Below are 24,786 nucleotides of genomic sequence, written 5' to 3'. Positions count from 1 at the left end.
GTGAGCAGGGGAGCGACGACTTCGATTCCGAAAGCAAACGCAAACAGCCGCTAGGACGTCTCGAAGAACACCACGACCGCACGCGTTGAAACGGACAGAAAGTATCGCTTGATTTCCGTTTCGGTCTCTCGATTTAGACTCTTTATCCCAAAAATTTCCCAACCGCTCTGTGTTAAAAAATTTATTCCCGAAAAATCCCACAAAAATTCCAACCCTAAGTTTTTCCTTCTCTGAAATTTTTTCAACTGAATCCGTTCCACCAACAAACAAAATAGGAAGAAAAAATTTTCAAACCCATTTTTCCAACCCTAAACGTCCAACCCCTTTTCTGAAGAGGGGTGGGGTTTATATAGAAGTAAAACGAAACTAGGGTTTCAAATTTTGGGCAGGATCCCCATTTCGAATTCGAAATCCCAATCTTCTCCAACAGAAATGAATATTCCTCGATTCCTGGCTCTTTGAACGGCTCTGAGGCGAGGTGGAGGTTCGAGATGAGCCTTCCGTCCTTGGTACACGATGTGGCTCAATCTCTTGCTACCAAGGATGAACAAGGACGACCCGCGTCGCCTTAGAACTGCGAAGTCGTACGAGTGAGAGAGACGTGGTGAGAGAAGCGACAAGAGACAACATCTCCTGCAGGCCTCGTTACTCATCGCTTCGTTCACGCTCTAGAGAGAAGAGGAGAGGAGAGAGAGGAGTTTGGGGAGAGAGGGAGAGGACGTGAGGGGGAGAGAGCGTTGGTTTCAGGGGAGATTTCCAATTTGGGTGTCTATTTTTCTCTTTGTTTTTTTTTCTGTTCTGTTTGGACCTTTTGGGACGACGGAAAGGGGAAGTGGAAGGGGGATTTGAATTGGATCGGGTCAAAAAGGGATAGGGCGGGTTTAGTCGTCGGGTCGGGAATTTGGGTAGAGGTGTTGGGCTGGAGGAAGGGAAGAGGAGGGAAGGACGCGTGGGCCTTGGGATAAGAGCTTGATAAAGTTGGGCCTGGGGGTCAATTTTAGTGTTGGGTCGGCTTGAGGGAGAAAAGGGCCTGGGCGGCTGAAAGGTGGATTGGGCTGATGGATAGTTGGAAAAGGGCCCAAGTCTGGTTTTGCAATATTAAAAGGGAATTGAGTTATATTAAAAAGCTGTCCAATTTTAAAAATAAAAATGGCTACATCTTAAATAAAAAATGAATTCGTATTAATTAATCAATGAGCTTTTTAAATTTAGCAAAATTATTATTAAAATCATAAAAAGTGATTCAAAAGTATAATTATAATTTAAATTAAACTAGTTTAATAAAAAATTTAAATGTATATTTTTGATGGTTTTTTTTTAATAATCACAAGATATACTAATTATATACATAATTATGTAAAAATATATATTATCTAAAAGTTATAAGAAATGACAAAATTACTCAAAATAACGCGAACTTTATATATATATATATATATATATTCTTAAAATTTATAAAACTAATTATTTTAACTTGTTTGGAAATTTAAGATGCTCCAAAACTAATTTATACCGGCGCGGGTCAAAATTGGGTGTCAACAGTTATTAGTAGCTCCCACAGCTCAGTTAGAATCTATTGCATGACCATATTTACAGTTTTATTAGTATTCAATCTTAGCGTGTTATAAGTTTTTTAATTTCATTCAGTTAGCTCAATATTCAGTATATCATGTTCAGAATATTATACTTGCTTTTTTACTTGTTCAGTTATGTATTATTTAAACTTTACTCTATCCTACATTCATAGTACCTTTCAAGTAATGACAAATATATGCACTACATCTTCTCACGATGTAGGTTCATGTTCTCAGCATCCAAGTCATGCTTAGATCTTTTCTCGATCTCCAGTTCAGAATAATCAATGGTCGGTTCACATTCTTCAAGGACAATAGTCATGAGTTTATTTTCAGTATTTTTAGTCCTTTAGTTAGATTTTTTTCTAGACTTAGTTGGGGCCTTTCCTTGCATTTCTAGTAAGTTAGAGGCTATTTTCATATATAGTTAGTTTCGGCGTAGTATTGAGTTAATACCTTCTTTGTACTAAACTCATTTATTTTCATATCTCTAGATTATAGTATATGGGTATTCCCCATCTTTTAATTTTAATTATGTTTTAGCTTTTGCTATAGTTTATTACTTCTAGTATGATCATGATCATGCCTGCAGGGTTAGCTTAGGATCACATATGGTCCTCGGTCCCGTGTCTGCATCTCAGGGGTAGCTCGGGGCATAACAAACTTGGTATCATAGCCCTAGGTTTAAGTGTCCTATGATGTCTAAGAAGCCACAGTAGGTAGAGTACTTTTCATGGGTGTGTAATGTGCACCACATCTATTAAGAGGGAGACTACAAAATCATTAAGGAAAATCTTCATTTTTTTGTTACTCTTATCTAGCGTAATGTCTGATCTAATTTGATTCTAATTTGACGTTCAACTTTACAGATCTTGCCTCTGATACGCTCAAACTTACTTCTCAAATACAAAGTAAAGCGGTCTTATCATGTAAATAACCCAACTAATGAGGTTGGAATCGTTCCCACGAGGAAATAGTTCAGACTTAACTTCAATCTATTATTACTATATACTATTTAGTCAATTATTTCCTTGGAAAACAAAGACAATGAAAAGGGGGGTTTTCTATTTCTAAATAAATGAAAATAACTAGCGAAATTAAAGGAGACAACTACCAACTTCCGATGTTGGAGTTTAATCAATTAATCAAAGTAACTAGGGTTTACGTGTTCCCCACAGGTTGATAACTTGATAATTCTAACTATAACAATTCTTTCCTAGTATCTTGCATGCAATGTGATAAGTTATGTATTTCTAAATCCTTGGTCCGACGTCTAGAAAATTTCACTCCGCACCTGGGTCCGGCTATGTGTGTTGCTATACTAACCCTTATCTTTACCTCATATTAAGCAACATATTTGATATATGACTAAGTTATTACCTCGTACTAATCAATACTAGCCTATTAGATAGTATACACTAAATCTATGTTGATAATTCTTTTCCTATTATCTACCTCGTTTGTCCGGCAACTAGAATTAAGGCGAGTTCTAACGTGCGAAAGAATTATCAATACATGCAAATACACTATTATCGAATTGTTATTTTAGTTAGATTTTAACTCATTATTCGCTTATGGTTCCCACAACCCTAGTTATGGATTTTAGTTACCCATAGTCATAATCACAATATCCAAATAAATAATATAAGTATTCATGCACTTACTTCAATGAGAAAGAATAAAATACAAAAGTTCACTTGATTAATCAACAAAAATCACCAACATTAAATACTGTAATTAATTGAAGACTAAAGATTCTCAAAAAGTGTAATAATAATCACCAAGTCTAATCCATAAAAGAAGTTAAATTTTCAAGAGTCTAACAAAGATTCTAATAATAATCAAGAGTCTAACCCCAAAAATAAGGTTTTTCGAACAATTTATAAAAAAAAAACCTAATTAAATAAGGACTCTATTTGCTGGAAATCTTTCAAAATGTGGCTGGATTGACGGACCTCGCAACAGATCGTCGTGGTCATGATGGATCGTCATGGACTCCGTCATCTAAAACTTGTGCAATTCCTTCTGTTGCTCTCTTCATTACCCTCGACGGCAGGTATGACGGATCGTCACAGGCACAACGGTCCATCGAGGGTCTCCGTTCTTAAACACTTGAACTCTTGGAATTTTGGTTTTGGGACTACTTCTCTGATCTTCATGACGAACCAGCAGGACGGACCATCATGGCTACGACGGTCGGTCACGCACTCCGTAACTCCACACTGTGTCAGAATTCCCCATCTTCCTTCAACAGCTGCACTACGATGCAACCTACGGACCGTCACGAGCACGACGAACCTTCACAAGCTCCGTAGGTGATACTTTTCTGTATTCTTGCTAAAAAAACCTCTGCATTTATATTTTAGACAGATTTCCTGCAAATAAAGAGAAACTTACATAAAAATTATTACAAAAAGGCTTTTGGACAGACTAAACTTAAGGAAAAAGCATTAAAAATACCGTAAAACCACGGCATATCAACCTCCTCAACTTAAATTCGTTGTTTGTCCTCAAGAGACTATGACTCAATACAAAATCTTTATACAATAGTATCCATGTTTTATACTTCGCAATCATTTGGCTATCAATCCTGATTAATCTCATCATATTTATGCATGCTATCACTATTATGCTTGAATTATGTGGAATCAGACCATGACATAGACTCACCATACACTAAAACCTATCCTCTTCAATTTCTCGCCGAGGTACTAATATTTCTGGTATTGCAACTAGTGTCCTCACTTCAAAACAAAATCCTCATTTTTCACACAATGATTTTAGTTTGTGTATAAGGATTAATTTTTAAAACTCACTCTCACAACAAATTCACACTCATTCATACATATTGCCATAAGCTTGCCCTTATTTTCACTGCTTTAAGTTCGCTATACGACTCTTAAGATCACGATAGGACTTTCTTAGCTTGTAACATAGGCTCAGTTTAAGGTAGGGTATGTTTTAGTGACTTGTTGTCCTCCTTGACATATAGGCTAAACATACCTCTTTTCATCATTTTATTTCTCCCAATTTCCCATATTCTTTTACCTTGCTATTTTCCCTTCTTTCATCATTTTTGTAAGTGACTCTCTTCTTTTCTTGCTCGTATTTCTTGTATTTTTTTAATTTTTTTTTATTTCACTTTTCTTTCAACTAAATCTTGAGTCACTTTACTTTTGTTCTTTCTCTCTCTTTGTTCTTTTAACCCCACTTTCCAGAACATTCCTCAGAATAGCCACCCTCAACTCATGGCTTTGCTATGAGTCAAAGTACACAATACCCAAAGTTGAGTCAGGGCCATAAAAAGGTTGTTTATTGCATTAGCCAACCTCAACTTATGCTTTTGGCATAGCTGAGGTGCACATGTCCAAGGAGGGACCAGGGTTAACACATTATTCCCAGAAAAGAGTTGTTGGGGTGAAAAAGAAAAGTCTAGTTTCAGCTCAAATCATTTTAATCAAATAATGAATAATTTCATTTGGTTTTCTTTTATATAAGCTAAAAATGTGTTATATTGAATAAGGCCTATGATCCTTTCCTAATTGTCTATTACAACTTGCTTTTAGCAGGACTAACCAGGAAAGGTCTAGCTCAGTACAAATAATGGACTATTCAAATCTTCCTCACACTCACTTGACATTTCATTACTCTACGAGATTATAAGACACCTAGTTCGAATTTTAGACTTAGAGTCATGCAGTGGTGAACCTCTAAGTCATGATTAGATCCACACATTTATCAATACTATGCCTAGGGATGCATCATTTTCATTTTATCATGATATCATTTTAGCCATCATGCTTCAAAATTAAACTATGTACATAAGATATAGACATGCAATTGTCCCCAATGCATAAAAAATTTAAATACCAGAGTGGTAGGTGAAGCAAACCTGGGGCGCAAAGCACCGACGATCAGCAAGCTAGTGGGTCCGGTTCCCCGGAACCCACTACCTCTGTAATATGGACACCCTCAGTACTTTCCTCAGCATCAACAGCACTATCAGCAGTGCCTCCCGCTATCTTCATATTTCTGGAGCTAGATGCCCCAGCAGCTAACTCTACTGCTCTCATCTGATGCGCCTCCTCATCAGCAAGCGAGGCTCTCCCCGCAGCCTCCATCTCATGGTGCTCCTTCTTCCGTGCTCGAGCCTCATCCTCCTCTCGACCCCTACGCCTCTTCGCATGCTCTCGAGGAGGAGGTGGTGGAATCTCCGAAGTGGTGAATAGGGCCGCCATTACTGTGTCTTCAGCATGCTTTGCAGAAAGGGCCTCAGACTCAGGCACCCTATTCTCTTAGATCATATCGATGTCGAAGACTGTCGACAACAGCCTGAAGGGTCGACACTTCCACCCGATGGGCCGGGCTAGGACCCGCAACTCAAAAGTGTCCAAGCGCTGATGAACCTCAGCGATCTTCCGCTCTGTTGCTTGACCATTGTCCACTCCAAGCGCTCTTCTGCCTCAGCAATAAACCTCTGCATCCAAGGCTGGATGTGATGCAGAAATGTAGCCATTTGTGCCTCTAATTTCTGGACCCTAGCAAGCGCGACCACAGCGGGAAAAGGGGCTGAGCGAGAGGAGCTCGGGGCAGTGCTACTACCCATGATAGACTCGACCGGGGTATTGTTAGTGGAAGCCGCCTACGTAACCATGCGGGTCTGTGCTACCGTATCAGCCAGACTGTCACCAAGTGGAGGCAACTCTTGATGGGGCCCTCTGCGTGGAGCCATCTCATTGGCCTCATCCCTGATGAGGCCGATATCAACAGTGCCCAGCAGGGTCTTTAGCTGATCAATGTGCCATATAGGCACACCTGAGGACTTGCATCGAGAAAATATCATGCACGGAAAATGGTAAGTAGTTGTGACCTTAAAAGACCTCTCGTGCATGACCGCCTGTAGAAGACAAGCAAAATCCACCTCAAACACGCCTATCATCGCCGCCATCAGTACTACTCGATCCCATATGACTATATTATCTACTGTTGTGGGGGAAAGGTAATGTAAAACAATCAACCACAAAAACTTCATCGTGAAGGTCAGTTTAGCCTTCTTGATGGTCCCTTCGGCTCGGTCACCTATTCAGCACCCTCTCCATCAACTGACAAGTGCAGGTACATCCACCTCTTGGTGGTCTCTCTCAACGATGGCTCACGCATGAATTGGCCATCTTTGACAATTTACCACCGGTAGTGAAACTCGGCTGTGAGAAGTGTCCGGTTGGCATCAAATTCTCGCCGAATAGATACCGGCAGATTGCTGGCAGGGAGATATCAACCTTTATTCCATGTACTCGCACATGCTCCAGTATGTCCTGTTTGGCGGGAGAAGCCTACCTATGAATCTGTTATCTGAGAGTAGCTACGTAGGAGCCGTAGAACTCTCGAACCAACTCTTCACTGTAACGTCCCAACGAACGCGTTGTCCTCTCCAGTTGATATCTGGTGAAGAGATTGTGGATCTTTGGCATAGTCGAGGGACTTCCCGTAAGGACCTTCCGCTCCAATGAAAGTGTCCGTGTCATGACTCCTTTGTCATTTAGGAACTTTGCGTCCGAATAGACTTGATACTGCCCGTCAACACACCACTGGTTGGGCTGGTCGGTAATCAGGGTGAGAGAACGAGTCGGTGAGCCAGGTGTGGATTCAAAACTGTCAGCCTCATCAGACGAGGCAAATTGTGTTGCAGTGGCGGGTGAAGGGTCAGCAGATCAGGAGGCTTCCTCTTACCAGGAAAGTCCTAAGGAGCCAGAAGCTCCTTCTTCATTGGTAGTTGACCCAGAAGGTGTGCCGATCAGTGTGTGCTCCTCATCAGGCTGGGAGGCAGTGACTACGCCGGACGCCACCTTTTTGGGTGTGGATCTGGCAGCACGTGTAGTTTGGGATGTGATGGAAGTGCTTGGGGGAACTACTAGGGGTCACACTCATCATCAGAGCCAATGACCAGGCGGGTTGACGGGGTGACAGACTTCGATCGCCCGCGTTCGTAAACTCGATCTTATTTTGGTGCCATAATATATAGTACCTGTAAAGAATCAATGTTCGTACTAGAAGGAGCAAACAAGACAAGTAAAACCACACAAAATAAATAAAAGAGTTAAGATGTAATGACATTTCTATAGTAACAGTGAAACACGATGGATTAGGTGAAGGATCGTTGTGAGTACGAAGGACCGTCATGGGGTCCGTCATGTCTTACTTAAACTATGTTTATGTGGAGAACCCTCAAGGAATGTCTCTGACAAGTATGACGGTATATGGAGGACGGACCGTCACAGGTATGACGATCCATCATAGGTGTCCGTCAGACGACACTTAAAAAAAATATGGAGACCCTTAGGAGAGGGGTCTTTGACTGTAATAACGGTTATACAGGACGAATTGTCAAGGGTATGACGATCCGTCATAGATGTCCGTTGCAAGACACTTAGAAAAGGTGAGAGACCCTTAAGAATAGGGTCTCTCACAACCAGAATGGTTGTGTAGGACGGACCGTCGTTTGCATGTGTCCGTTGGATGACACTTAGAAAAAGTTAGAGACCCTTATGAATAGGGTCTCTGACAATCAGAACGGTTGTGCTGGATGGAACGTCATGGGAACAACGGTCCGTCGCATGTGTCCATTGGAGGACACTTAAAAAAAAGTGAGAGACCCTTAGGAATACAGTCTCTGACAACCAGAACGGTTGTGCAGGACAGACCGTTGTGGGAACGACAGTCCGTCATATGTGACCGTTGGTGAGCACTTAGGGAGAATTGGACAGTGGGGTGTTAGGGATGTTGGGACGGACCCAATGACAGTTCGTCGTGGTTACGACGGTCCGTCATTGAGGTCTCGTTCTGTCATTCACTGACAGAACTGGGGATGCCCCAAATGGAATTGTTAGTGTTTTAACCTACATTTTTCTAACCTAAATACCTAGTAAACTAGAAATTCTAAAGCACCTATTTATAGAGTATTAACACGGTAATTTTGAGGATTCTCAACCTAGGTCAGATGGAATTTGTATTAAAGAATGAACCCATCAATAAAAACTAGGGTAGTACTAATTGATAAAAAAAAATTCAAAGTAAATGGGTAGAAATCAGGTACACATACATGAGAATATGAGAAAAACAACCAAGGAAGGTACTTAGTGAACAAGTAGAGACCCACAGCCGCAACTTCGACTAGTAGATAGTGAATTTTAGGAATTGGGGAATTTGGGGAAAATGATCGGTTGTAAGAGAGGGGGTTATGATCTTAGGAAGTTTAAATGGGAGGGAAATGGTAGGAAGAGGGAAGGAGTGGGGTGAAATGAAGGGGTGGGGATTTTAAACGTTGAATTTTAAAAAAAACCCCAGCCGGGTCGGGTCGGGTATGCTTCATTAATGATACGATGAGTCCCCGTCGATGGTCTGTCGAGGTTGTGACGGTCCGTCGTTGGTTTCGTCGCATGTGCCCTAGTTTAAAAATAAAAGAAAGACGTACCTGGCATGACCAATTCATGCGATGGTACGTCACAAGCACAACGGTCCGTCGATGTATCCGTCAGTGACTGCTGCAGATATCCTTCATTCATACATTCATGTGTGTGTATACATATGTGAAAAATCCTTTCACATGAACATCTTTAGATTACACAAGTTCATACTTCATTAGCCATATACTTGACATGTATAATAAGATATAAATGTTAAAATGAGAATTATTATTTCAATTGACACCATAAACATATCATACTCATAGTTATGCATGGAGTGTGTGTACATATTTGTCCTCATGATCACATTATAGAAAAACATTTTTATGGAGGAAACCATCCTCCAAAGTCTCACAACACATTACAATATTCCCCAAGTCATGAACAACTCACATATAGAGCAATTAGGGACTATAGACCATAAACTCACATTTTGTCGTAGGAGACAAGAGCACATTCAGCATTGAATAGACAACTCCTAACATGTAAAAGATCAAACATTCATGTAGGGTCATATAGGTAGGGGATATTCTACACTAATACTTATCACAATAAAGAATGTAGGCCATACCTTACCCTAACATCCTTCAAATTATACTTCACATTATCTACACACATAAATCATGATACTAATATTGAAGAATACATACATTACCTTTATAGTCATGATAATCGTAATAAAAATTTACTTTACATCTATTTCCCTCAAGTCCATGATAAAAACGAGTATAGATAAACAATAAGTAAACACCGCCACCATAAGTGGACCAAATCATAAAACACCAATTCCAATACTATAGACAAGAAGTTAGGTCAACTTCCCAATTTTCCCAGCCATGATCATCATAGATCAATGCACAAAGATTCATAACCATTATATAAGGATAGTAATAACATTCAACAATATATCAAAATATAAACATAATTCCATTAATATCCAATCAAGACCACAAAACCCAATTTATAGGCTAAATTAAGAGATGAGGGAGATCATGGTTAAAATCATCTCAAAAACCTTTAACAAACATCAATTTATCATTCTAATGACTTTTGAAAACCTTTTGACAATAAACCCATGTTAGGTTGGGAATCAGGAAATTTGATCAATGAAAGACTTTTGAATATATTTGATAGAACTCCTTGAATGAAAGGTTATTCAAGAATCAAGAGTTATCATACATTATTGATTGAAGACCTATGAAATTGGAGAATTAAGCTGTTGAAAGTCCATCTTCTATCTTGAACTTGAGTTTGAACTCTAATGTGGTTTTGAGAATGTCACGACCTCATTCTAGACCCCAAACGAGACCGGCGTCATTGACTTATAAGATGTCGCAAACAAGACGACTTGCATCATTCTTACTTAGTCTAGGTCAATTTTAGCGGAAAAATTGAAACTTTTTGTTTCTTAACATACATACCAATCATTTTATAAGGTTCATAATTGTGCACCATCAACAATCTAACATTAAGATCATCAAGTGAGGCTTCATATGATAGACTTATGGGTCTATACCAGCTATACTTAACCATTCTAGGGTTACTTCATTTCATTACACACATCTTATGTTCACTTATTTCTAAACGTATGCTAGACTTATGGGTCTATACAAGCCATGAGGCTTCATTCATAGTTTGTTAAGTGGCTCATATCTTTCTAATATAATGTAGTACAAGACTTATGTATCTTGTATGTATGCCAAGATCTTAATTTTGATCTAAGAAGGTGGCATTATTCTTGAACATTTAATTCACGTATGACTTATGTATCAATACGGAAATTTTTGCAAGGGAACCCAAGTTCGAATACCTTGGAAAATACTTACATTTTTCTTTGATATTATTTTTGGTCCTCATGCCATTGGGACCCTCGATCGAGCCCCAACATCAACATTTCTTTTTAGTTCCTTTTCTTTGGAAACTCTCTCCCTTGGCCGTGGGGTTGTGAATGCGAACCCCCACAGCCCCCTTTTATTTTCCTATTTATTTTTCTTGTCTATTTTGCATTAACCAGGAGGTTGTGGGATCAAACCCCCACAGCCTCTCTTTAGTTTCTTTTATTCGCTTGGGATTAAGTGGTTGTGGGGTCGAACCCCCACAATCTTCTTATGTTAATTTTATTTAAATGTTGATTATCTCTGCGTTGGGAGTGGAGTTTTGGGATCGAGCCCCCACAACCTCACTTTATTTTATTTTTTATTTTCCCTTTCTCCTTTACTCTCCTTCACAGCCTTGAGGTCGTGTTTTTTATTCCCACACCACACATTACCTTTATTTTATTTTTCCTTTACTTCATTCGCTGGTTCGAGGTCGTGGGTTCGATTCCCTTGCCTCCCATTTTATTTTATTAATTTTTGTACATTACATTTTCAGCCAGCATACCCCCATATAATTTCCCCCTGACCCCATTTCTTTTCTTGCAATTTCAAGGCATTACACGGGTGAAGTCATAGGTTCGAGTCCTGGTGGCCTCATCCCTTTATACTGAATTAAATTTCAAGATTTATTCCTCTACATTTAGCCTAAACTAAACTTGTAAGTTTGCTGGAAATTTAGTCATTTTTTTAGCTTATTTTCACCAACATTTTCACTTGAAATTTTAGGGAATTCATAGATTATCTAACACTTTTTGGTGTGCATTTTCATAGATTCGTTTAGCCAAAATATTGATACTCAAATCATCCACACTTCCATTTTAATGAACATCATGATTTACATAGGTTTATGCACGTAAAATGATAACCAAAACATAATCAGATTGAATCCTTAATCCGAGAACCTCATTCATTGTAACATATTTGCACAGGCACACACTTGCACATAATTTCGAATACATGGTTATCTTTCTTACAATTTCAAGTACACAAACATAATCATATTCATCAAGAAAACATAAAATATACCTAAATCTACCACCAATCATACCCAACCTACGATTCATTGGGGGTAGTGACAAGGGCATGCAAAAGGGGAAACAATCCTAGTTTTCGGATGAATAATATAAACCTTAAGGGGTCTCTTGGGAAAGGGACCAAGAGAAAAGAAAACCCATACCTTTTTAACGTTAAACTCATGCATTTATGCCCAAAAATATCACCCAAGAACATGTCTAAGACTTCTCAATATCAACTCTACTTGAATGACAACCTCTCTTAGCCTAGTGTGTGATTAACGTTTGTTTTCTTGTGATTTTGTGTGAGTTCTTCAAGTGTGAAGAACATAGTTCATTTTTTTCTGATTTTGTATCCTATTTCGGCAGATAAAGTACGTGAGAAAGACTAAGAGAGATTGAGTGTGATAGTGCAGCGATAAACGTGAGAGTGTGGGAGTTGTTGGAGGCTTAGGAGTCTAGTTTTAGGAGTTAGTCAATTTTTAATAAAAATCTGATTTCTATTTTATTTTAAATCAGCTAATGAATGATGATTATTAATTAATTGCATTAATTCAATAGCTTAAATAGAAATCACTTTAATTCATTGCTTCCACCTAGGTTCGAACCCCAGTGGAGCAAGACTTCACTTCATGAGCCTTTTTTCGGTCCCCTCTCCCAATATTACCCTTCCAACTTATTAATTAGATTATTAATTACATATTTAGGGTTATGATACTACCTTTAGCCAGGAAAAAGACCATTTTACCCCTAGACCCTTCAAACCTAAGATCTCCTCTTTTTTAGTCCAGTAAAGACTTCTTCGAGTAAATCTTCGTATTCGAGAGTTATACATGGTTGGACCCAACCTTTACTAGCTCAAATAACTCCCCAAGTTAGGTTTTTTGGCTGTAGAAAGGGTTTCGAGGTTTGGTTCTACGTACATCAGTTTGTGTGAACCCTTGTCTAATCATAGGCATTCTTGACACATTAAGCATATCTTATTTTATCCATTTTTTGGATTGTTACTTTATCCCCCCCCCCCTTAGGAACATTTGTTCCCGAATAACACTACTACTATCTAGCGTAATGCCAGTCAGATCATAACATAATCACTATGCACAGTCAAGCAATAACAACAAAAATGGAGAGATAAGGAAAGTTAGACTTCAGAGTAGGAAATCTAACCTCAAGAGCTAAAAAAATCATGGTAGCGAGATCTCATATCGGCCTCGGACTCCCACGTAGCACCCTCAAAAAGATAATTCCTCCACAATACCTTCACTGTGGCAACCTCCTTGTTTCTCAGCCGCTTGACCTGTTTGTCTAAGATTTCAACAGGAGCCTCCTTATAGGACAAGTCTATCAACCCTAAACCTTCCACAGGTAGACTCGATGATTGATCACCTAGGCACTTCTTTAACATGGATACATGAAAGACTGAATGGATATAAGCTAGATCCGCAAGCAATGCCAACTCATAGGCCACCTCACCCACATGCTGTAGGATCTTGTATGGCCCAAGATACCTCGGACTCAACTTCCCCTTCCTGCCAAACCTCATCACCCCCTTCATAGGTGATATCTTCAGATAGACTTGGTCACCAACATAAAACTCTAAGGGTCATTTTCTATTATCTGCATATGATTTCTACCAACAGTAAGCAGTAGTCAACCTATACCTAATCACTCTGACCTTCTCTAAGGCCTCATGATGATCTCTGGACCCAAAATGGATGAATCTCCAACCTCAAGCCACCCAACTGAAGATCTACACCTCCTACAATACAGTGCCTCAAACAGTGCCATCCCAATACTGGAGTGATAACTATTATTATACGAGAACTCTATCAAAGGCAGATGGTCATCCTAGCTACCCCTGAAGTCAATCACACATGCCCTCAACATATCCTCTAATGGATGAATGATGCACTCTTCCTACCATCAGTCTGAGGATGAAAGGCAGTACTAAGCTTTACCTGGGTGCTGAAGCTCTTCTGGAAAGATCTCCAGAAATGCGAAGTAAATTGAGCTCCTCTATCTAAAATGATAGACAAAGGAATCTCCTGCCATCCCACAATCTCATCAATGTAGAGTCTTGCATAATCCTTAGCTCTATAAATGGACTTCAGAGGGATAAAGTGTTCAACACTAACCCATATGGAGTCATGCTATCTCCTAGTCCTCGAAAGACCAACCACAAAGTCCATATTAATGGCCTCACACTTCTAATTTGGAAGCTCAATAATTTGATTAAGACAACCAGGCTTAAGATATTCTGCCTTAACCTGTTGACAATTAGGACACTTAGCCACATATTTTGTAATATTCTTCTTCATGCCAAACCACCAATAAATCTTCTTAAGATCATGATACATTTTGGTGGAACCTGTATATAGAGAATATTTGGAACCATGGGCCTCTGCAGTAATCCTAGTCCGCAAATCATCCACTTTTGGCACACACACCCTGTCATGATATCTAAGTATGTCATCACCTCCAAAAGTGAAAGACTCATTCATCTTTATCAACACTGAGTCCTTTAGCTCCATCATCACAGGATCGAGATGCTGACCTTGCTTGACTTCAACTACCAAGGATGATTCAGAACTAGGATGAACTGAAACACCCCCACTAGTAGAGTCAACAAATGGCACACCCAGTCTGGCCTGTCTATGTACATCTTTGAATAACTCTTTATTCTCATCCACAATGTGAGCTATGCTTCCCATGCTCATCCTTCTCAAAGCATCAACTACAATATTAGCTTTACCTGGATAGTAGTGGACATTCATGTCATAGTCCTTCAGCAGCTCCAATCATCTCTGCTGACGTAGATTCAACTCCCTATGTGTGAACACGTATTGCAGACTTTTGTGGTTTGTGAACACATCTACATGCACACTATACAAGTAGTGCCTCTACAGCTTCAGTGCGAACACCACAATTGTTAAATCTAGGTCATGAGTGGGATAATTCTTTTCATGAACCTTGAGTTGTCTGGACGCGTAATATATCACCTTACCACCTTGCATAAGAACACAACCCAAACCAACCCTATATGCATCACAATAAACAATGTAATTCTCAAGACACTTAGGCAAAGTAAGCATCGGGGCTGAAGTGAGTCTGTCTTTGAGCTCCTCGAAACTCTTCTCACAAGTCTCTATCCATCCAAACTTGGCCTTCTTCTTAGTCAGAGTTGTTAGTGGTGCAGCAACAGAAGAAAATCCCTGCACGAACCTGCGATAGTAACCAGTCAATCCCAAGAAGTTAGGAATATCTGTGGGAGTAAGGGTTTTTTGCCAGTTCTTAACACCTCAGTCTTCCTGGGGTCCACTTCGATACCTTGGTGGGACACAACATTACCTAGGAAGGTCACTAATCTCAGCCAAAATTCACACTTACTGAATTTGGCATACAACTGATGTTGTCTAAGTACCTAGAAGGTTAGTCTCAAATGTTGTTCATGCTCTTCCTTGGTCTTAGAGTAGATGAGAATGTCATCAATGAATACTATGACGAATGAATTAAGATAATCACGGATAACTCTGTTCATAAGATCCATAAAAATCCATAAATGCAGCAGGTGCATTTGTGAGACAAAATATCATAAATAAGAACTTATAGTGACCATAACGGGTACTGAAGACTGTCTTTGAGATATCTATCCCCAACTCTAAGCTGATGGTACCCTAAACGACGGTCAATTTTTGACAAGAAGCTAGATCCTTAGAGTTGATTAAACAAGTCATCTATTCTGGGAAGTGGATACTTGTTCTTAATAGTGACTTTGTTGAGCTTCCGATAATCGATACATATTCTAAGGGTTCCATCCCTCTTTTTCATAAAAAACACTGGAGCGCCCCAAGGGGATATGGTCGGCAGAATAAAAACCTTATCAGTGAGATCTTTTAATTGCATCTTAAAATCTTTGAGTTTAGTTGGAGACATTTTGTAGGGAGGAATTGAAATTGGTTTAGTATCGGGTTCTAAGTCGATAGCAATGTCAATATCTCGAGGATGAGGGACTCCAGGCAAATCATCAGAAATAAGTCTAGAAACTCATTCAAAACGGGCACTGAGTCTATGGAAGGAATGCCATGATCTATATCATTAAAACTCCTAATATGACATAATTACCCCTTGGACATCATTTTATTGGCCTTAAGGTTCAAAATCAAGGGATTAGGATGACTCGAGTTGTACCCCTCCCAAACTAGCTCCTTTTCATTAGGGAAACAAAATCTCACCACTCTACTACGACAATCCAAAAAAGCATGACAATTGTGAAGCCAGTCCATGCCAAGAATAACATCAGAATCATGCATGGGTAACTCAACCAAGTCTGCACACATAGTATTCCCACTTACAACTATTGGCCAATCCTTGTATACTCTATCACTTCTTACATTTTCTCCTAAAGGTGTACTAACCACTATAGGATCATGCAGAACTTCAACCAATATCTCAAAAGTGATATCAAGAAAAGGAGTTACAAAGGAAAGCGTAAATCCTAGATCAAGTAAAGAATGAACAGAAGTTGACAATACTTGCAACATACCTGTGACCACATCAGCGGACTTCTCCGGCTCCTCCTTGACCTTCAAAGGCATAGAATATGTTCCTCTTAAGAGGCTCGGCTGCTGCTGCACCCTGTGAATTAGGCCTAGGCTGAGCATAACCTCTTGACTGACCTCTTTTCTATGGTTAGTCTCTTACCATGTGCCCACTTTTACCGCACCCAAAGCAGGCATTAGTGCCCTGTCTGCACTCTCCACTTTGAGCACGACCACACTTGGCACAGTTCATTTGGGTCGCTGCATCTCACCTCTATTGCCCTTATTGGGCTCAAGTCTGCCTCCTCTAGGTGTTGTACTCCTCTTAGAATTAGAGTTCCAAGAACTCTACTGCCCCTTCTTAAACCTGGGCTATTCACGGACAATAAAATTGGTTCTCTGGCCTCCATGGGTGGGTCCTGCCTGATCTTGAGGCTTATGCCTTCTAGTGTCATGAATTCCCCTCTTTTTGTGGTTGTCCACTACCTGCTGGATACGCACCATCAACCTGGAGAGGTCCATGTTATCATGGAGCATTCACACCTCCTCCAGATCTCCATTGATTCCTGTGTGGAACCTACTCATCTCATCCCTGTTGTTAGATACAAGGACGTAGCATCCCTTGATAGTTTAACAAACTTCACGAAATACTCCCTGACTGTTGTTGATCCCTACTTAAGGTTGATAAACTTCTCAAACTTTGCCTCCCTCATCCCCATGGGAAAGAGTCTCTTCGGGAAGGATGTCTTAAATAACTTCGAAGTGATCGCAACTCCACCCTAAGCTCGGCTATCCTGCCACATCTAGCACCAAGTCTGTGCAACATCCTTGAGCTGATAGGAAACCAGGTCAGCCTTCTCAATATCTATGGCCCCCATAGCCACCAAAATCTTATGCACCTAATCCATAAACTCTTGGGGGTCCTCTGAAGTCTTAGATCGTGTGAAAATAGGAGGATTCATCCTCGTGAAATCTCTCTACCTGTTAGCCATGATACGAACCGGTGGGTTCTCCCTCTGAACATCCTACCGGTTGACCAGGGCATTCATATCTTGGTCCTGCATAGTGGTGGCCTGTGCCATCTGCACCAGAGATGCCCGCACCTCTACATCACTCAACCCAGCTTGGTTAACCGGCATATCCACTTCTTCAGTTGGAGCCTGGGGTGGAACCTGATTGCCCCCAGCAGCTGCACCTCTTCTCCTTTGACCAACGTTCCTCCTATTATTCATTCTCTGAAAACAATAAGAATTGATGTTAGACATGCTCATAACAGAAGGATATACCCATCATGCATTCTCTAATTCAGGATAGTGGTGCACTTCACTACCATGACTTACAAACTACTTAATGTGGTTGATTTGAACTTATTATCCTCGGAATTTAACCTAGTGCTCTAATACCAACATTGTCCCGACCGGAGTATAAACCCTAGACGAGATCGGCATGATTGACCTCTCAGAGGTCGCAGACAAGCCTACTTACATCATTCTTACTTCGTCTAGGTTAATTTTAGCAGAAAATTTGAAACTTATTGTTTCTTAACATACATACTAATAATTATATTAGGTTCATAATTTTTCACCATCAACCATCTAACATTAAGATCATCAAGTGAAAGAAATATTTTAATGTAGCATTAAATGTATACTTGCCAAAATGGCACCAATACAATGTCTGAACAAAAGCGGAAAGAAATGCTAGTGGAACATACTCCTCTAGCTCAATCCTATGACTAATCTAGAATATAATGGACAAGGATCCTCGAAGGCATGAGGGCCTACCAAGTCCAAATGAATGTTCCACGTCCAGATAGTTTCATAGTCAACCTTTAGCTCTAGCGTTCACCTGTGCCTGTACCTAAAATTGTAGAGTTTTATAGGGTTAGTACATACTTGTACTAAGTATGGGTGTATAAAAGCACGCACCAAGGACATGAATGAGTAAGAATTGATCTTTCCTAACAACATGATTATTTAAAGTCAAGTAAGTGGACTTGCCAAATTGGGATTAGGAAAGTTAGTGAGCTTTCCAAATTTGGATTTAGAAAGTGAGTGAACTTTTCTCATTTGGATTAGGAAAATCATTCCATGAGAGTAACATGCATCATCATACTTATCATATTGCAAACAACACATAACATCTTGCACATAGCACATAACATATTGAATATAGCACATAACATTTTTCATTTCATTCATTCATATGCGATGAGACCTTGGAATCATAGACTTGACATCAAGACTTCCTAGAATGAGGTCTCAATATATGGCAACTCGACCTAGGAGACTTCTTTAGCAAACACAGTTTCGTCTTTGTTTATTGTTACGTACTTCATTTCACTTTATTCATAAGGTAGTGCGAAAACCAGCTATAACTAGGACGTAGTTTAAGACTTTCATCTGGTTCGTCATGCAATGATCAAGAATGACCTAGTATCATTACTTAATTCTAGATGACCTCTTGATTATCCTATCCTAATACCTTCGGTATCATTCATTTCATTATGTGTATCATTTGAGGTTGACCTCATTCATTCATTGGAAACTTTAACTTTAACCAACATAGATCATGTGAGCATCATGAAATCCAGTGTCTCCCCCACACCGAAAAGAGGTGGAATCACCGGACAAAGTGACCCAAAACATGCTAGCGTACATGGGAATTCAACCCCGCCAAATCCCTATATTTGTAGTATAGGTTCAAGGCTATAAAGGAAACCCATACCCGGAAAGCCGAACAATCTCATCCCATAAGAGTTACGTGAACCTCTGCCCTTACCGAAAGAAGGCATCACCGCTCATAGCTACTCTATCGTTGCTCAGTATAAAGTTCCATTACATTCAAATCATATGTCATGGAAAGTGGCTTCTAATATGATGACATCATATCTCAATAGATGATTTATCATCTCATCATTAGTATTAAGTGTGTTAATATCAAAACTTTCATTAGAGTTTTCATAGAGATTGATCTCTTCATTTACTTTACACTCTCATAGGTTAGTACGTTTTGGTAGGCATTTACTTAGGCTCATTTGAGATTGTTCTCATATTTTACAGTAGCCTAATATCATGTTGTCACCACATTCATTAACATTAGCACAATTGCTCTTCATAATTACTGACCCCATTTTACATGAATGTTCATTTCCTCATATGCCAATGCACTTGGCCATTTGTGTGTTTCACACTCTTACTTTCCCATTCTAGGGTTTCATCATTTCATTACATAGTAATCATTTCATCGTATGCCAATGCACTTGGCCATTTAGTGTGTTTTACACTCTAACTTAACCCTTTTAGGGTCACTTCATTTCATTACATACATCTTAGGTTCACTTTTTTCTAAACGTATGCTAGACTTTATGGGTCTATACAAGCCATGAGTCTTCATTCATAGTTTATTAAGTAACTCATATCTTCCTAAGATTGTGTAGTACCAGAATTATGTATCTTGTATGTATGCCAAGATCTCGATTTCGATCTAAGTAGGTGGCATTATTCTTGAACATTTATTCGCATATGACTTATGTATCAATACGGAAATTTGGGCAATGGAACCCAAGTTCGAATCCCTTGGACAACACTTACATTTTTCCTTGATTATATTTTTAGTCCTCATGACATTGGGACCCTCGATCGAGCCCCAACATCAACATTTCTTTTAGTTCTTTCTCTTTAAAAACTCTCTCCCTTGGCCGTAGGTTGTGGGTGCGAAACCCCACAGTCCCCTTTTATTTTGCTATTTTTTTTGTTGTCTATTTTGCATTAACCAGGAGGTTGTGGGATCAAACCCCCACAAGCGCTCTTTATTTTTCTTTTATTCGTTTGGGACTTAGAGGTTGTGGGTTGAACCTCCCACAGTCTCCTTAGTTTAATTTCATTTAAATGTTGACTATCTCTGTGTTGGCAGTGAGGTTGTGGGATCGAGCCCCCACAGCCTCACTTTATTTTCTTTCTTATTTTCCCATTCTCCTTTACTCTCCTTCACAGCCTTGAGTTCGTGGGTTCGATTCCCATGCCTCACATTACCTTTATTTTATTTTTCCTTTACTTCACTCGCTTCCTGGAGGTCGTGGGTTCGATTCCCATGCCTCTCATTTTATTTTATTAATTTTTGTACTCTACATTTTCAGCCAGCATAACCCATATCGATTCTCGCTGACCCCGTTTCTTTTCTGGCGATTTCAAGGCATTACACGAGTGAGGTAACAGGTTCGAATCCTGGTGGCCTCATCCCTTTATACTCAATTAAATTTTCAGATTTATTCCTCTACATTTAGCCTAAACTAAACTTGTAAGTTTGCTTGAAATGTAGTCATTTTTTAAGCTTATTTTCACCAACATTTTCACTTGAAATCTTAGGGAATTCATAGATTATTTAACAACTTTTACGGTGCATTTTCATAGATTCGTTTAGCCAAAATATTGATACTCAAATCAGTCACACTTCCATTTTAATGAACATTACGATTTAAATAGGTTTATGCACGTAAAATTACAACCAAAACATTATCAAATTGAAGCCTTAGTCCGAAAACCTCATTCATTGTTACATATTTGCACACGCATACACTTGCACATACTTTCAAATACATGGTTGTATTTCATATGATTTCAACTACACAAACATAATCATATTCATCATGAAAACATAGAATATACCTAAATCTACCAGCAATCATATCAAACCTACGATTCATTGGGAGCTTGTTACAGGGGCATGCAAAAGGGGAAACAATCCTAGTTTTCAGATGAATAATATGAACCATAAGGGGCCTCTTGGGATAGGGACCAAGATATAAGAAAATCGATACCTTTTTGACGTTAAACTTGTGACTTTCTGCCAAAAACTTCACCCAAGAACACGTCTAACCCTTCTCAATATCAACTCCACTCGAATGAGATCCTCCCTTAGCCTAGTGTGCGATTAACGTTTGTTTTCTTGTGGTTTCGTGTTAGTTTTTCAAGTGTGGAGAACTTGGTTTATTTTTTCTGATTTTGTATCTTATTTTGGCAGAGAAAATATGTGAGAAAGAATAAGAGAGATTGAGTATGAGAGTGGATTGATCAACATGCGAGAGTGGGAGTTGTAAGAGGCTTAGGAGTCTAATTTAAGGACTTAGTCAATTTTTAATAAAAATCTTATTTCTGTTTTATTTTAAATCAGCTAATGAATAAGAATTATTATTTAATTACATTAATTCAATAGAATAAATAAAAATCACTTTAGTTCATTGCTTCTACCTAGGTTTGAACCCAGGTGGAGCAAGACTTCACTTCATGAGCCTATTTTTGGCTCCTTCTCCCAAATTTGCCCTTTCACTTTATTAATTAGATTATTAATTAAATATTTATGGTAATTACAGTAATGCCCTTAGTCAGGAAAAAGACCATTTTACCCTAGACCCTTCAAACCAAAGATTTCCTCTTTTTAAGTCCGGTAAAGACTCTTTCAAGTAAATCTTCGTATTCGAGAGCCCTGCATGGTTGGACCCAACCTTTCAAGCTCAGATAACTCCCCAAGTTAGTTGGCTTGGATGTAGCAAGGGTTCTGAGGTCTGGTTCTACACGCATCAGTCTGTGTTAACACTGGTCTAATCATAGACATTCTCGACACATTAAGCATTTCTTATCTTATCCATTTTTAGGGCTGCTACATAGAAAATTTTTGAAGATAAGAAGGTTTTGGATATTTGATATCTCGTTGGGTAATCATGTTTTTATATGGGAATTGGGAGAGATGACTTTAAAACCATTTCTAACCGACCCCCCTAAAAGCCCTAAACACCTCTAAATTAATTGGACATTTTTTTAATAAGTCAAACTTAACTATCATTTTTGGAATTTTCATTAGGGAACAACTTCGCGTCACGGAGGTATTCCATGACTTAAAAAACTAGGAAGGTGGGATAAAGGAGTCTGACACCCGGAGGAAGAATTTTTCCTTGGGGGGAACAGGTCCACGACACGTATCCATTCCCTCGAGGTAATCTCCATCAGCTGCCAAGGCATCCTCTTGTCCAATCGTTTGGGTCCTCCTCAAGGACCTTTAGGGTGGTTCTCGGGGATTCTTACCCACACCTGTTGAGCCTAAGAACGATTATTAGTACACTAGGGTCAGATCCACTTATTTTATCTCCAAACAACACGCCCTATCATATACAACAATCAAAGACACACTAGCACACTAAAAGACTAGTTTTCGAACGTATTGGTCGTCCTATGGAGTTTAACTTCAAAAATATATAAAAACTTACTTCAAAGGTTGTATTTCATTATTTTAACAAGTAATTATCTCATAAAACTCATGTGATGCTCTAGTTCATCTTACTTCAATTTGAGCGTCCTAACACTAATGGTTCTCGAGTGCCGGCCACGTCTAAGGTATAGGCTTAGGTCGTGCAAACTTGGTATCAAAGAACAAATTTCAAGTTTCCTAATATGTCTATGAATTCGTGCAAAGGATCTTATTTATGGTTTTGAGGTCAAGACTTCTATAAATAATGAAGTAGAGACATTCAGGAAAAGTTTCCCCTCTTTTATGCTTACTCGTGCAAGAGAGTTATGTCATACTGATTTATTTTAACTTGTGTGTTCTCTAATTAATTCATTTGAATATCCGTCATACTAGAGGCTGTTGAATTGAAAAGACAAGTCCTTATTCAATGAGTTGTTCTTAGAAAGAGTCTTGAAAAAGTCATGAGACTCTAGAGGGTCATGAGAGAAACCCAAGAGTAAGTTAAGTGTTCAGTTTTAGAGTGTAGAACTCATAATCTTACGAATAGTACATGTAAGTTAAAAGCAAGTTGCAGTATTTTCCTTAAGTCTTGTTTCGGCTGAGATCCTTATGAAAAGGTATATTATAGCTTGGGTAGTATTTTCATCCGAAAAGGTTGCATAAGTTACGAGATCATAAGAAATAGTAGTGAAAGTGCCCAGAGTTAGAGGAAAATATGCAGAGCTTTAGTAATCCTAGGAAGGGAGATAGTTATTGATGAGGAATTGTTCTTTGTGGGTAGAGTAAGAGTTGCTAGTCAAGATGATATACAGAATATATTTGTTAATCAAAATAGAGTTGAGGTTCATGTGTCATCGTATTAGAGGAGACAAAATTCATGTGTTGAATAAGAGAGAAAAGTATTTATGAAGTGATAGATCAAAGCTAGGCTTATATTGTGAGGGAGAGCCCATAATATTCAAAACGCTATAGAACTGATCAAGTAATGAAGTATAGTGCAATAGACGAGCAATCATATTGATTTTTTGGTTTATTAATGAACATAATGTTTGTATTTGAGATGAGTGACATGATTGAAAAATGGCAACATGAGGGTGATAATGTCTTTCTTCGGATTATATCTTGTAGGCTGACGTAGAGCAGGTGAGGAATTGAAATATTAGTTGCAATGAAAGATGTGTAGTACAAGTGACAGACCCTAACCTTTATATTAGAGAAGTGAAGTGTGGCTAATTCACAAGAGTAACAACAGCATTAAGAGGTGCACCGAGAGGGTATGTAATCAGAAAAGGTTAAGTGAAACACCTTATAAAGAGTTCTTAGTCCCTACCTATTGGAGTTCGGTAGTCATGAGATAAACTTCTCTCAGGTGTTAGAGTAAAAGAGGATGTAGACCAGTTTAGAGATGATGGAATAGGTCCATAGCTTTCAAGTGTTAGCTTTAGACCTAAGGAAGAACTGAAAAGATGAGAATCAAGTCAAGTGTTTGAGAGTAAGATAATAATGAGTTTCAAAGAGTTTGGGGGATATCTTTTTAGAGGTCATTCTTGTTATTGAGTGATGTTAGAAAGAGGAGGTTGATTCTCTTATCATGATAGTGATAATTTAATAATTCCAACTAAGGTTCTAAGTGTGTAAGAAGAGGAGGATGAGGTTTTACAATGAGAAATAGTTAAATGGGAGTCATTAGTTGGATCCTAAGGAGTTAATTGGTAGGAGTTAATGGATCTTTTAGAGTAATAAGTTTGAATATGGTGGTAAAGAGTAATAGTCTTGGGATGAGAATCCCTATTTGGGATAAGATTTAATATAGTGAAAGTGTACCATTAGACTCGGACCTTGGTAAGAGTAACTCCATTCTGTACCAAGTACAGCCGTCATTCGGGGACAAATGACCCCAAGGAGGAGAAAATGTAACACCCCAAAAAGGTTTGAACTAAGATTTGAACCATCCTTCGTAATGAGTCAGTTTTTGTGAAAGAATTGAAAATTTCTTTAATATTAAGTTCAGGTCAGTAGATGCAGCACCTTGAGTTCTAAAAAAACTAAATTGAAAATAACAAAAATGAAGTAGGCGT

The 24,786-nt window shown here is 38.9% G+C and overlaps 2 protein-coding genes across 2 annotated transcripts; both read right to left on the bottom strand.

The window, feature by feature from the left end:
- Positions 1-13,095: 13,095 nt before the first annotated feature.
- LOC138339285 (uncharacterized) lies at positions 13,096-13,470 on the bottom strand. The gene has a single exon (XM_069290873.1). It carries the CDS (start codon positions 13,468-13,470, stop codon positions 13,096-13,098), a length of 375 nt encoding a protein of 124 aa, XP_069146974.1.
- A 1,357-nt stretch (positions 13,471-14,827) lies between these two features.
- Positions 14,828-17,697, bottom strand: LOC138339284 (uncharacterized). Its single transcript, XM_069290872.1, has 4 exons — positions 17,495-17,697; positions 16,471-16,562; positions 16,160-16,422; positions 14,828-15,139 (listed from the first exon to the last, which is right to left on the bottom strand). The coding sequence occupies exons 1-4, from the start codon at positions 17,695-17,697 to the stop codon at positions 14,828-14,830; spliced, it is 870 nt and encodes a 289-aa protein (XP_069146973.1).
- Positions 17,698-24,786: the final 7,089 nt, after the last annotated feature.

The sequence above is a fragment of the Solanum lycopersicum genome, chromosome 11 (genome assembly GCF_036512215.1).
Source record: "Solanum lycopersicum chromosome 11, SLM_r2.1".
Classification (NCBI taxonomy): Eukaryota; Viridiplantae; Streptophyta; class Magnoliopsida; order Solanales; family Solanaceae; genus Solanum; species Solanum lycopersicum.
This window is presented reverse-complemented; position numbering and strand designations above follow the sequence as displayed.